Below are 14,844 nucleotides of genomic sequence, written 5' to 3' on the forward strand. Positions count from 1 at the left end.
AAATTTCAAGGTATTTGCATTTATATTTGATGTTTTACATATATATATAAAATACTTAAGCGTGTAGCGGACACGCTTTAGTACCGGAACGCTCCGCTAGTACCCTTTCGAGGGCGCTACCGACACAGCGCCGTATCACCCCCAAACGACCCACCCTCGCTGCCCATTGGACGCCATCCCTACTCCGATCTTTTGCAGAGGGGGCAACCCCTATAAAAGAACCACCCTGTCCCAACAGACTTGAGAGCGTTGCGCTTGGCTGGGCTAACACAACCTCTAATTCTAGTGGCGCTTGGCAGGGCTAACACCACTACACCCTCTTCAGACAGAGCGTTGCGCTTGGCTGGGCTAACACAACCTCTAATTATAGTGGCGCTTGGCAGGGCTAACACCACTACACCCTCTTCAGAGAGAGCGTTGCGCTTGGCTGGGCTAACACAACCTCTAATTATAGTGGCGCTTGGCAAGGCTAACACCACTACACCCTCTTCAGAGAGAGCGTTGCGCTTGGCTGGGCTAACACAACCTCTCAACTATAGTGGCGCTTGGCAGGGCTAACACCACTACACCCTCTTCAGAGAGAGCGTTGCGCTTCGCTGGGCTAACACAACCTCTCGATCTCTAGTGGCGCTTGGCAGAGCTAACCCCACGCCCTTCCTTGGCTGGGCTTACGCAATCTAGGCCTTCGCTCCGTATAGTTACGCTTGGCAGGGCTTACGTAACTATTGCCGAAGACGGACGCAATTCACCCTCGACGACGCCCCCGGCGAGAGACTCGCCTCCCCGGACTCCCGTGAAGAAGACACCGACCGCTCGAAGACCTACGACGCTCCGCGTCCCAGAAACCGGCGAGGTGCCGCCACTTCGAGAACCCACACCCATACATTGAATTGTATTATATTTTTTATACACATCAATAAACCACTAAAACACCACAAGCGTCAATTTTCAAAATCCCTCAACCCTGACGTTTTCTATTTATTTAAGTTCTTGACACTATTGGAATTTTTAGTACATTATTGACAATTCTATCATACTTGATTTTTTTTATTTTAAAGTGTTGCTTGAAATTTTGGCAATTTGACAATTCTGAGGTTGGAATGATTCGTCATTTTGACTATTATAGATAACCACAGGACATATTTGATTTTTCATAAATTTTTGAAATATCTGGAATATTCGACTGTTATTGACAATTTTCAAAATTTCAAGGTCTTTGGTACTGTTGACATTTTGAGACTTTGTTTCTTAAATCTTAATTTGTGGTCTTGGGATTTTAACTATTTGACATTTTTGAGATTCAAACAGTTCGTCATTTTGACTTTTTAGACATGCTTTGACAAATTTCACCTTTTGGTTTTTGATTTTGCCGTTAATATTTTTAAAAGATTTGAACTGCTCAATATTTTTGACAATCTGGAGCTGTCTGCATTGTATGTATTTGTACATTTTACATTTTTCAAATTTTAAACATTTTTTATGATGTAGTCATTAAAGTTTTTAGTAATTTTAACAATTTAAATAAATGACAAAATTTCGGAAACAAATAACAGATGTTTGATCTGTTTGTGCATATTTTTAACGTTTTTGACATTTTGACATTTTCTCAGGGTCCTCAAATGTTCAAAATTTGAATATTTCAATTTGAATAATGTTTTTAGTGCTTTCGTCATCCTTAAACGCTGACGTTTTGAGAATTTTGTTGAACTTGAAATTTTTTTGAAATTTTAGGTGTTGTCTTGAGATTTTGAAATTTTTGAAAGTCGAACCTTTCGTTGAATTAATTTTTCATGTATTCTTGATGATTGTCTTGTGATTATTAATATTTGAAATGTTCAAGCTTCTTGATATATTGGCAGTTTTTAAAATTTTGTGATCAAAACTATCACACGCTTGATATCTTTGATCTTCTGACACTTTTATATTTATAAATAAACATATTATTTTAAACATTCCGAATTTTTTAAACACGTTTCCTTCAACCCTGACGTTTTCTATTTTTTTCAAGTTCTTGACATTTTTGGAATTTTTAGCACATTTTTTTTTTATTTTAAGACGTTGCACTGAAATTTTGACAATTTCACATATTTCAGATTCAAACATTACATTTATTTTTTACACTAACCACACTCCAGAAACAATTTGAAAAGAGAAAATTGTTGATTGATAACGTAATCAATGTTTGTTTTTATAGAAACCTCAGTTTTTATTCCACATTAAAAAAAATCGATAAACTAGATTATTTATACAAAAATACTAATTTCAATAATGCGATAATACATTGACATTTATGAGGTTTTCGACATTTTGACATTTTCCAAACATTTAAAAATTTTGGATTTTATTGACAACATTTCAGGGGTTTTTAGTGTTTAAGCAAAGACTTCTTGATTTCAAATCGAATATTTCTAAAATCTTGGACCATTCACTCGCAATATTTTTGAAATCAGCCGCTCAAAATCTGTGTTCCTGATTTTTTGGAGATTTTTTGACAATTTTTATGAAATCAAAATTTTTCAAAGAAAATTTCGACCGATTTTCGATAATTTTCGAAACATAACCACAGAAATTTTCTCACAGATTTAGCTTACAGAAGTTAATTTCGGCCTCATTTCTTCGATAACTCCATTTTTCCATAATCGCCTATAAGAATATGGCAATTTTCTGAATTTTTAAGAAATTTTTATTTCAGAGCAAATATTTCTAAAATCTTGTTCCGGGACAATTGGCTCGCAATATTTTTGAAATCAGCCAGTCAAAAACCTACGTCCTTGATTTTTTTGGAATTTTTTTGACAAAATTTTCAAGAGCAAAAATTTTTTTTTTATTTTATTTGGTTTTAGCCTCTGGTATTTTGCTATTGAAAAAATTTGAACAAATCTTGAGGGCCTCTGGTTTTTTGAAGAATGTGAAAGAATATTGTTTTATATTTTTGACTTTTCTGACTTGTTTACAGTTTGGAAATTGATATGGCAATTTAATATTTTTCACAATTGATATTCTTGATTTAATATTTTTGCCACTTGATGCCTTCTATATTTATTGTCTTTGATATTTTTAACCATTTTCAAATAAAATCTCCAGATATTTTTTAGTAGATTTAACGCTGTATTAAGTATTTAATTTTTTATTTCATCGACACTGAATAATTCCCAATAACCATAAATGAACTAAATAATAGAAAAAACAAAATGGCGTCGACCCCAATCGAATTCCCAACTAATTCCCCATCAAACTCCATCAATAAGTCACAAATGCACCCCTAAAAATTCCGCCGACTTTAAAACGAACGTAAAATTTTCATTTATTTACAAACTCGTTCCAAGCGTTCAAAAAATGAATAATTAACTCACACCCCATAAACTCCATCGCAATCGCCTCTTTAAAACGTCGCAAATCCGAGCCACCCCTGCATGCCAAATATCCAATAAAACCCTTAATTACCTTCACGTCTTCGAATACGACCGGATTCAGCTCCTTCAAGTTGTTTCCGCTCAATTTCAACACCTTCAGCTTGCCAATCTCCAGGAAAATTCTCGGCATGAGCTCGCTAATCCTGTTCCTCTGAATCGAAAGCAGCTTGAGCTCCTGCAGGTACCTGAACGTGCCGCTCGGCAGGGAATAGATCCTGTTGTCGTCCAGATACAGGTCTTTCAGCTTAAACAACCCCACGAAGTTGTGGTCCAGGGGCTGCGTGATGTTGTTCTGGGAGAGGTCCAGCACGTCCAGCCTGATGGTGATTTAGAAAATTAGTTTGAAATGGGACAGGAATACGACAAGGACTGACTTGTTTAATCCCCAGAAGAAGTGCTTCCCGAGCTGGGGGATGTTGGAGCGGGTGATCCGGATCTCCTCCAGCTTCTTGTACTTGTGGAAAACCGGACTCATGGTGAGCTGGTTCATGTCGTCTTCCGGAGCCGTGATTTTGAGCACTTCCGTGTCAAGGCTCATGTTAAAAAGGTCGAGGGGGCCGACGATGCCGCCGTCTATGCAGGAGACGGCGTTGCGGCCCTTGTCGTCGAGGTAACAAGTGCATTGCGAGGGGCACATGGCGTACAAAGGGCCGAATAGACAGACGAGGAACAATAGTTGTCGTAAAGCCATGCTGGAACAAAGAGATGTTACGTGTTAGACAAAGTGGGGTCTTTGTGAGGGATGGGTTTTGTTGCGATGAGATAGGTTGTATATTTTTTGCAGTTTTTAGAATTAGACCGCTGATCACTTTTTAATTACACGATATAAAAGTTGAAGTTGTACCTTCTAATAAATAGGGAGTAGGAGATTATTTTTTTTTTGTGTCTACAATTTTATGATGTTGTGGGGTGATCGATCAGATGATTTGACACAGTTCTTGCGTTTTGGCGTATCTATTTTGATGTTGTCGGTACAGCGGTTGAAGGAAGACTCCTAGAGTTTGTGAAATTGAAATGAAAAGAAAGGTCGGTAGAAAGCGGTTGAAACAGTTGTGTCCAAAGAGTTCTTGGAAGGTATTCGTAATCTTGGAAAGGATAAGTATTACTGAGAAGGGTGAACAAAAGATAAGTTTTACGACATGCAGGTGAACGAAGAGAAAGTTTCGGGGTGTTACTGGGAGGTAATTAAATACAGATTATATACAAATATACAAATGCTATACAATTTTGTGGGACTTGACAGCCCCCACAACGTTTCTCCTGTTTCGACCTTAACAGATTGCTTTGACGTTTTTTTCCCCACCAAAAATTTTCTGATGTCGTCTCAAAATTTTGCCAATTAAATTCCACGTAAAATGTGCATAAAATATAAATATGAAGTCGATTAAGCAGATTTTTTGCACAAAATGAAACCATCCAATAACTTGATGACGTTACCACAAAACTGATTTATTTCAATCTTGACTAAAATTTATCTGCTATTTAATGATGTATCCTTGTTTTTTAATGTTAAATATGCGAATTATTGTAAAAAAAATAAAGTCTGAAAAGACAAAGTTTGCAGTATGTCCCAGAGTCTAAAACTTAGTTACTCATTCATTGTAGAAAATTAATGACGTCAACGTAAAAATTTTATTGTATCCACGTTTGTTAAAAAATGAGTTTCGTCCTAGAAATTTTATTTTGTTTGTGAGAAGATTTGAAAGAATCTTGGGATTCCGATGTTTTATTTTTGAAAGGATTCGAAAGACTCTTGGTAGCCCCCGACATTTTTTTTAATTTGAAATTTTCTCGGTGTTGTTTTTGGAAATATTTCACTGAATTTTGGGGGTCCCTGTTTTTTTTTTGTATGAAAGATTCATGAAGGCCACCAGGCATTTTGTTTTTGAAAATGTATTGAATGAATCTTGAAGGGTCCTGGTGTTTTGATTTTTAAAGGGTTTGCAAGAATTTTGGAGACTCCTGGTATTTTTTAAAGGGTCCGAAAAAATCTTTCTTGGAGCTTTCTGGAGTATCAAAAAAATCACCATTTCTTATTGCATTTAAGAGTGAGAAAAAGGGAACATAACATAGAGAGGGTGAATATAGATAATAGATAGAGAGAAGAGAGAGAGAGAGAGAGAGAGAGAGAGAGAGAGAGAGAGAGAGAGAGAGAGAGTTCTATGGTTTTGGAGCTTCTTAAAAGAGAAAAAGAGAGAGAAGGAAGACAAGAGAGTGAGGGAGAAAAGAAAATAGAGAAAACAAAGTGATTGGAGAGGGAAAAGACAATGAAATGAGAAAAGAAACAGGAAGGGCAAACATGAGTGGATGGAGAAAAGGGAATGGAGGGAAAGAGTGTGGTAGGAGAAAAGAGAATGAGGAAAGAAAACAGGGAGGAGGGAGAATAGAGAAAGAAGGAAGAAAAGAGAGAATACACACAGAGAGAGAAGGGAGAAAACAGACAGAATATAAAGGGAGACGACAAAGAAAAGAGAATAGGAGGAGAGAAGAGCGGAGTGAGAAAAAAGAGTACGTAGAGAAAAAAGAGAAGAGGAGAAAGAGGTGCAGGATAAACGAGAAGAGGGATAAAAGACAAAGGAGGAATGAAAGAGAGGAAGAACAAAAGACAACGGAAGGATAAATAATTCTTCAACTGTAACACAGAACCATTATTAAATCCCCCAGAAAAAAAGAGAGAGAATAGAGAAAGAGAAGAGAGAGTAGAGAGAGAGAGAGAGAGAGAGAAGAGAAAGAATAGAGGAGGAGTTGAGAAAGAATAGACACATAGAAAAAAAAATGAGGGGAGAAAAGAGAGGAAATGGATAAAAGAGAAAAGTGGAATAAAAGAGTAAGGGGGGAGCACTGTGGAAGGAGGAAAGAGAGAGGATAGATAAAAGAAGGAGGAATCATTATTGAATCTGCAAAAAACTTGTATCCATTTTATTCCACATTAAAAAATGTTACCCATTTTTGGAGCTCCTTAGAAGAAGAAAATAGAGTTGAGAGAGAAAAAGAGAGTCAAGAGAGAAAAGCGAATGAATTTAAAAAACAAGGGGAAAATTGGAGAGAAAAAAGAGAGTTGAGGGAGAAAAGAGGATGGAGGGAGACAAGTGAGTCGAGAGAGAGAAGAAAGTGAGGGAAAAAAGAGAGTGGAGTGAGAAAAAATGAAAAAGGAATAAAAATAGTGGATCGGAAAAAGAGAACCGAGGGAGAAATGGGAATGGAGGCACAAAGAGAGAGAAGAGATGAGTTGGAGGAGAAAAAAAGGGGAGGAAGACATAAGAGTGGAGGGATAGAAGTGAAACGGCATAATAGAAAGAAGAGGGATGAAAGAGAGAGGAGGGAAGAAGGAGAGTAGAGAGTGAAAAGAAGTGGAAAATAAAGAAAAGAGGAGGAATAAATAATTCTTCATATGTAACACAGAACCTTTATTGAATCCCCAAAAAAGAAGAGAGAGAAGAGAGAGATTACAGAAAAAAAAGATAGAGAGGACAGAATTAGAGAAAGAGAAGAGAGACAGAAGAGAGAGTGAGAGAAGGGAGAATAGAGGAGAAGAGAAAAAATATACACACAGAAAAAAAGTGAGGGGAGAAAAGAGTGTAAAGGGATAGAAGAGAAAAATGGAATAAAAGAGAAAAGGGAAATAATAGATAGAGGAGGGAGGGAGCACTCTGAAGGGCAGAAAGAGAGGGGAGAGATAAAAGAAGGAATCATTATTGAATCTGCCAAAAACTTGTATCGATTTTATTCCACATTAAAAAATGTTACCCGTTTTTGGAGCTTCTTGGAAGAAGGAAAGACAGTCAAGAGAGAAAAACAGAGTCAAGAGAGAAAAAGAGAATCAAGAGAGAAAAGCGAATGAAGTTAAAAAACAAGGGGAAAATTGGAGAGAAAGAAGAGAGTTGAGAGAGAAAAGAGGGTGGAGTGAGAAAAAAAGAAAAGGGGATAAAAAGAGTGGAGCGAGAAAAGAGAACAGAGGGAGAAATGGGAGTCGAGGTACAGAAGAGAGAGGAGAGATGAAAGGGAGTTGGAGAAAAAAAGGGGAGGAACACATAAGAGTGGAGGGTTAGAAGTGAGACGGCATAATAGAAAGAAAAGGGATGAAAGAGAGAGAAGGGAAGAAGGAGAGTGGAGAGAAAAGAGGTGGAATAGTAAAGGAAAGAGGAGAAATAAAGGAGAGAATAAATAATTCTTCATATGTAACACAGAAAAATTATTGAATCCCCAAAAAAGAAGAGAGAGAAGAGAGAGATTAGAGAAAGAGAAGAGAGAGAAAAGAAAGTGAAAAGAAAGAGAATAGAGGGGGAAACGAGAACGAATAATAGACACAGAGAAAAAAGTGAGCGGAGAAAAGAGAGTGAAAGGATAAAAGAGAAAAGTAGAATGAAAAAGAAAGGAGGAATAATAGATAGAGGCGGGAGAGAGCAGTGGGGAGGGTGAAAAGAGAGAGGAGGGAGAAACGGAGGAAAGTTAAAACAAAAGAAAGAGGAATGATAAAAAAAGAGGGAAGCGATAAAATAAACAGGAGGCATAAATAAGAGAGGAAGAACGAAAGAGAGAGAGGAAGGATAAATAATTCTTCAACTGTAACATAGAATCATTATTGAATCTCCTTGTATCGATTTTATTCCACATTAAAAAATGTTACATATTTTTGGAGCTTCTTGAAAGAAGAAAAGAGAGTAGAGAGAGAGAAAACGGGAGTCAAAAGAGAAAAACGAATGGAGTTAAAAGAGAACAAGGGGAAAATGGAGGTAGAAAAGAGGGTTGAGGGAAACAAGAGGGTGGAGGGAGACAAGAGGGTCGAGAGAGAGATTGAGAAGAAAGTGAGAAAAAAAAGAGAGTGGGGGAAGAAAAGAGACTAGAGGGAGAAATGAAAGTGGAGGCACAAAACAGAGAGGAGGGATTAAAGAGAGTTGGGCGAGAAAAAAAAGAGGAAGAAGACATAAAAGTGGAAAGATAGAAGAGAGGCTGCATAATAGAGAGAAGAGGGATGAAAGGGAGAGATTAGAAGAAGGAGAGTGGAGAGAGAAACACAATTCAAATATAACACACAACCATTATTGAATCCCCAAAAAAGAAGAGAGAGAATAGAGAAAGTGATAAGAGAGAGATTAGAGGGGAAAATATGAAAGAATAGATACAGAGAAAAAAAGTGCGGGGAATAAAGAGAGTGAAGGGATAAAAGAAAAAAGTGGAATAAAAGAGAATGGAGGGATAAACGATGGAGGAACGTTAAAAGAAAGAGGAACGATAAAGGAGAAAGAAGGGATAAAATATACAGGAGGCATAAATAATTTTTCAGGTGTAATACAATCATGATTGAACTCCCAGAAAGTATAGATTTTTTTCCTCAGAAAATTATTTTAGAGAGAAAATACATGGAGGTGAGGGGAAAGAGAGAATAGAAAGAGAAGAAAAAGACTAAAGCGAAAGAGAGAGAGACGGAGAGTAGGCGGAGAGAAGAGCGGAGGGAAAATAACGAGTAGGTGGCGAAAAAAGAGAAGAGGAGTAACAGAGGCGGGATAAAGGAGAAGGAAGATGAAAGGCCGAGGAGGTATAAAAGAGGAAGAATAAATAATTCTTCAACTGTAACACAGAATTATTATTGAATTTCCCAAAAACTTGTATCGATTTTATTCCACATTAAAAAATATTACCCGTTTATGGAGCTTCTTGAAAGAAGAAAAAGAGAGTCAAGAGAGAAAAGCGAATGAAGTTAAAAAAGAACAAAGGAGAGAGTTGAAGGACACAAAAGAGGGTCGAGGGAGTTAAAAGAGTCGAGAAAAAGAAGAAGGTAAGGGAAAAAAGAGTGGATGGGAAAAAGAAAGAAAAGAGGATAAAGAGAATGAAGGAAGAAAAGAGAGTAGAGGAAGAAATGAGAGTGGAGGGACAAAAGAGCGAGGAGAGATATAAGAGAGCTGGAGGGGAAAAAATAAGGGAGGAAGACATAAAAGTAGAGGTATAGGATAGAGGCAACATTATATGGATAAAAGAGAGAGGAGAGGAGAGGGAAACGAGGTAGAAGAGTAAAAAAAGAGTACGAATAAAGGAGAGAATAAATAATTCTTCAATTATTATTGATTCCCCAAAAAAGAAGAGAGAGAATAGGGGAAATGAAGAGAGAGATTAGAGAGAGAGTGACAAGAGAAGAAGTTGAAAAAGGCCTCTGGTTCATGGTTTTCGAAAAGGTTTGAAAAAATCTTAGGCAACTCTTGTTTTTTTAAATTTGAAATACATTTTGTTAGGGGCTCCTGGTACTTTATTTTTAAACAAGCTGAAAAGAATCTTGGTGATCCTTGATGTTTTATCTTTGAAAACATTTCAAAGAATCTTGGAGGTCCGTTACGTTTTTTAATTTGAAAGATTTTTGGAGCTCACTGGTATTTTATTTTTGAGAAGCTTTGAAGGAATTTTGGAGACTTATGGTCTTTTGATTTTGAAAGGGACTGTTCGTCTCTTTTTACATTGACTTGTTGAAATTATCATGATGAAAAAATAAATATTCCGGAGACAAATTTTAGTTCTGTCTGCCAACTAAAACAACTTTTAAATATATCAGAATGAGTTATTAAGTTATTAATTGACCCGAGAACCAGTCCTTGAAGTACTCCTTCAGAACCGATTTTATCTGAGACAAACCTTTTGTTTCCAGTCGCTAAAGTAGAATTCACCGAAATCATCAACAATAGTGGTCAAGGCAGCAAAACAACAAAATTTTGTTGAATTATTATTTTTAAAAGCCTACCATCTTGTACAATGGGTTATTAAAAGCTCTCAGAACGTTCTTGCTGGCTCCCCTGTAGCGCTCCAAATAAAATTTCGTAAAAGAAAACCGTCCTATTTGTCCTCTCAAATGTGCAATTTCTCCCGTGAATGGCCCCGACGTTAACCGACCTCCCAGAATACAACAATGTTTTCAAATTCTATTACATCTAATCTTGGTGGAGAGTCTCCGGAAATAAAGTTCTGGGAATGTCTTATGGCGAAATTTGATAAAACGTCACAATTTTATGTTCCGACAATATTGCTTCTGGTAATACGTACTTTGAAACATCTCCGAACTGAGAAAATCTTATTGCGACAACCGAAAGATGCCCCGATTCACCTCAACATTTCCGGATCAAACTTTTTGCAGAGGCAAGTCGGAAGTGGCTGTTCTGTAAGAGTGAGAAAATCAATTGCCACAACAACCGCTTTTATATCAACACACGTTTATTACTAGCTCGGAAGTTTCATGAAGCCAACCTCCGCAACCCCAGGTCTATTATTACAGCGAAGTTGCTAGAATCTAAATTTGCCCCCGGCATTAGAATAGTAGACGTGTAAACACGGGATTTTTGCCAGCCCGTTCCACTACACAAACTTTCGCGAATGTGTCAGAAGCACCGAGGGTCCTTTCAAAGGACTTAATCGGGAGCTAAAAATCGACTCGATTAAGCTTCCTTATTAATTTTCGAATAGGGCTTAGGGGTGAGTAATTAACGCGACCAGATCTATTAGTCTACGGCATTCGGTTTAATAGAGTTGAAAGCTCGAGCCTCGCCGCCGACTTTAAACAAGCTTTTTTGCCCCTAAATATTGATTCGGGCGTTTGGAAAAAGGCGAAAACAATCGCTTTGAACTTGCGAGAATGGGGGTTAATGAAGGCTTCATCGCCAGAAGAAAATGGAAATTTAGCTCTTGACTGACTCCGCTTAATTGACAATTTTTCTATTATTGGCTGCTTGGAGGTCGGAAATCGAGTGAATTTGTCAAGAACACTGTCACGAACACGTTATTTATGTCCAATATAACACGATTATTGTTGTCGGAAGCCTACAGTTATTATATAAGTCATTTGCAGGTTTCCGGTTATCGATTCGAACTTGCATAACATTCATCTGAAGTCGGGCTCTGTTCTAAATCGAGAACCAATAAACTGATTCTTGTAATATCTTAGAGGGGACTAAAAGACGATCTAGTTAAGCTTGTGAGCTCGTGGGGGAGATAACGTTAATCCACATTTAAAAGACAATGCGTTTCCTCAATGGCAGATCGAACGGATTTTTGTCGAACACACGTTCGACGAAATACATTTTTACCGGATGAATTTTCCCCGCTTTTCATCAATTTTGATTTATTCGATCAAAAATTCGGGAACGAAATTTTATCAAACGCTTTGACAGATAACTTGGTTTGTTATATTGGTGCATTTTGAGAAGACACAACTGTCACAAAAAAATTTCAAAATAATGAAAAGAATGATTACCGATCGTTGGAATGATCACTGGTTTATCTTAAAATTAGGAGTACAATTCACGTGACATGATTGCGGGCATTTTTCAAAAATATTTTCTTTGATATTCGACAGTACCAAGTTTGCACAAATTTAATCGACAAAAACACCCTACATAATCGCCTACACGTTTTAATGTTGACAAGAACAATGAAACTTTTAGCTCGAGATACATACAAATTTTTTCTATAGTTGTAATTTTTTCAGATTTTTCGCATTTCTTTGCATTCTGTGTAAAAAAAAATGTGGACAGCAAAACAATAATAACTCCGTTGATTTTCTTTGTCACACTGAAATAAAAACATCGATTTCATATGTGTACAGAAATTATATTCTTCCCTAACGTTTTTTCTCCTTGCCGAAAAAATTCCTCCTCTACTTTCTTTTCTCAATCTATTCTATTTTCTCTCTCTCTCTCTCAGGAAGCTCCACGAACTGGCGAAATTTTTGATGTAAAATAAGTGTGCCATAAGTTTTTGAAATATTTGTTTACGATAGTTCTGATGTTGTATAATTTCGCACGAGATACATACATGTTTTTTCTACAGTTGTGATTATGTCAAAAAAAAACATTATTTTTCTTGTACTTCTTCATATTAAAACGCCAAAGAAACAAGACATTCTTAAATTATATTTGGTACATAATACCATAATTATAACTTTTCAGCTTCTTCCTCTTACTACTCAAACTTCCTTCAACGATTTTAGGCTGAAAACACGCCTTCTATTCTCGCTCCTTCCCCTTTTTTCTTTCCCTCTATCACTCCTGTCTCTTTTTTTCTCCACTCTCTTCTCTCGATCTTTTTTCTCACTTATTCCTCTTTTCTCCCTCAAGTCCTTTTTATGCTCCCTCTATTTTTATCTCTCCTCTTTCTTTTCTACAACATCCTCTTCTCTCTCCACTGTCTTTTCTCTCTCCCTTTTTCCATTCCTCCTTTCCTCTCTCTTCTGTTTTCTTTTCCTCTACTAATTTTTATCCCGCCTCTTTCTTACCCTTGCTCTCTCTTGCCTTCCTCCATGTTTCTCTCTCTCTCTCTCGCTTTATTATCTTTCTTCTTCTCCTCTCTATTTTCTCTCCTCTCCCTCTATTCTCTCTCTAAAGTAATTTTATGTGAAAAAAATCTATACTTTTATGCCTCCTTTATCGCTTCCTTCTATTTTATCCTTCCTCTCTCTTTTCTCCCTCCACACTGCTCAGTGCTTCCTCTATCTATTATCCCTCCTTTTTCTTTTATTCCTGTTCCTCCCTCTACTCTCTTTTCTTCATTCAAAAATGGGTAACATAAATGTGAAATAAAATCGATACAAGTTTTTGTGAGATTCAATAATGATTCTTTGTTACAGTTGAAGAATTATTTATTCTTCCTGTCCCTTTTATCCTTCTCCTCTCTTTCATTCTTCCTCTCGCTTTCATCCCTCTTCTCCTTTATCCCGCCCGCCTTACTACTTTTCTCTCTTTTCTCCACCGACTCTTTTTTCTCACTCCGTTCTTCTCTACCCCCACTCTCTTTTCTTTGTATTCGCTAACTCTCTATTTTCTCTCTTTCCTCCCCTCACTCTCTTTTCTCCCACCACATCTCTCCCCCATTCCCGTTTCTCCCTCCTCTCATGTTTGCCCTTGCTCTTTCTTTTCTCCTTTCATTGTCTTTTCCCCCTCCAATCTCTTTTTCTCCATTTTCTTTTCTCCTCCCACTCTCTGGTCTTCCTCGTCTCTCTTTTCCTCTTTCAAAAAGCTCAAAAAGCAGATAACATTTTGATGTAGAATAAAATCGACAGTTTTTGAGAGATTCAATCGTGGTCACACTTGAAAAATTGTTTATCTTTCCTCTGCTTTTTATCGCTCTGATTATTTTATACTTGATCTCTCTTTTATGCCTTCTTTCTCTATTACCCCTCCACTTTGTCATCTCCCGCAACTCTCATATATCCCTCGTCTTTGTGTTATCCCTTCACTCTCTTCTCTATCCACTCTTTTATCTCCCTTCACATTCAATTCCTCTCTCTCTCTATCTCTCTCTCTCTCTCTCTCTCTATTTTCTCTCTATATTCTCTCTCTGTGTTCTCTCTCTCTCTTTTGTCTCTCTATTTTCTGTCTCTGCTTTCTCTCTCTTTTTTTAGGGAGATTCAATAACGGTTCTGTGTTACATTTTAAGAATTAATTATGCTCTCCTTTATTCGTCCCCTTTGCTCTCACCACTCTCCTTCCTCCCTCTCTATTATGCCGCCTCTCTTCTATCCCTCGACTCTTATGTCTTCCTCCCCTCTTTTTCTCCTCCGACTCTCTTGTATTTCTCCTCTGTCATTTGTCCCTCCACTTTCATTTCTCCCTCTAGTCTCTTTTCTTCCTCCACTCTTCTTTTTTCCTTCACTCTCTTCTTTCTCTCGACTCTCTTGTCTTACTTCACCCTTTTTTCTCCCTCAACTCCCTTCTTTCCCTCCATTTTTCTCCTTGTTCTTCTTTAACTTCATTCGCTTTTCTCTCTTGACTCCCTTTTTCTTTTTTCAAGAAGGTCCAAAAATGGGTAACATTGTCTAATGTGGAATGAAAGCGATACAAGTTTTTGGGAGATTCAATAATGATTCTGTGTTACAGTTGAAGAACTATTTATCTCTCTCTTCTATTCCTCCTCTGTCTTTCATCCATCTTTTCCTTTATTCCGCCTCTATTATTTCTGTTCTCTCTTTTCTCCACCTACTCTTTTTTCTTCCTACGCTCTTCTCTACTCCCACTCTCTTTTCTTTGTCTTATTTCTCGCTATTCTCTCTTTTCTCCCACCACACTCTTTCCCTCCATTCTCTTTTCTCACTCCACTCTCTTGTCATCCTTCTCTCTCGTTTCCTCTTTCAAGAAGCCCCAAAAACAGATAACATTTTTTGAGAGATAGAGTCGTGGTTACACTTAAAAGATTGTTTATCTTTCCCCTGCCTTTTATCGCTCTCATTCTTTTACACTTGCTCCCTCTTTTATGCCTCCTTTCTCTATTACTTCTCGACTTTGTCATCTCCCTCAACTCTCATATATCCCTCCTATCTGTGTTATCCCTTAGGCACTCTCTTTTCTCCATCCACTCTTTTATCTCCCTTCATTTTCAATTCCTCTCTTTCTCTTTTTTCTCTCTATATTCTTTCTCTCTCTCTTTTGTCTCTCTATTTTCTCTCTCTGTTTTCTCTCTC

General features: G+C 37.3%; 1 protein-coding gene across 1 annotated transcript in view; it reads right to left on the reverse strand.

Annotated features, from left to right (window-relative positions):
• The window catches only part of LOC135133653 (leucine-rich repeat-containing protein 70-like), a 186,645-nt gene that overhangs the window by 18,373 nt on the left and 153,428 nt on the right, over window positions 1-14,844 (reverse strand). The window contains exons 3-4 of the mRNA XM_064062110.1: window positions 3,788-4,105; window positions 3,445-3,730 (exon numbers count right to left, since the gene is read on the reverse strand). Coding sequence (XP_063918180.1) covers window positions 3,445-3,730; window positions 3,788-4,104 — 603 coding nt within the window. The 5' untranslated portion in view covers window position 4,105. The remainder of the gene's footprint in view (window positions 1-3,444; window positions 3,731-3,787; window positions 4,106-14,844) is intronic.

Source organism: Zophobas morio, unplaced genomic scaffold (assembly GCF_036711695.1).
Source record: "Zophobas morio isolate AGI-343-1 ecotype UQ-CSIRO unplaced genomic scaffold, CSIRO_AGI_Zmor_V1 ptg000022l, whole genome shotgun sequence".
NCBI classification, from domain to species: domain Eukaryota; kingdom Metazoa; phylum Arthropoda; class Insecta; order Coleoptera; family Tenebrionidae; genus Zophobas; species Zophobas morio.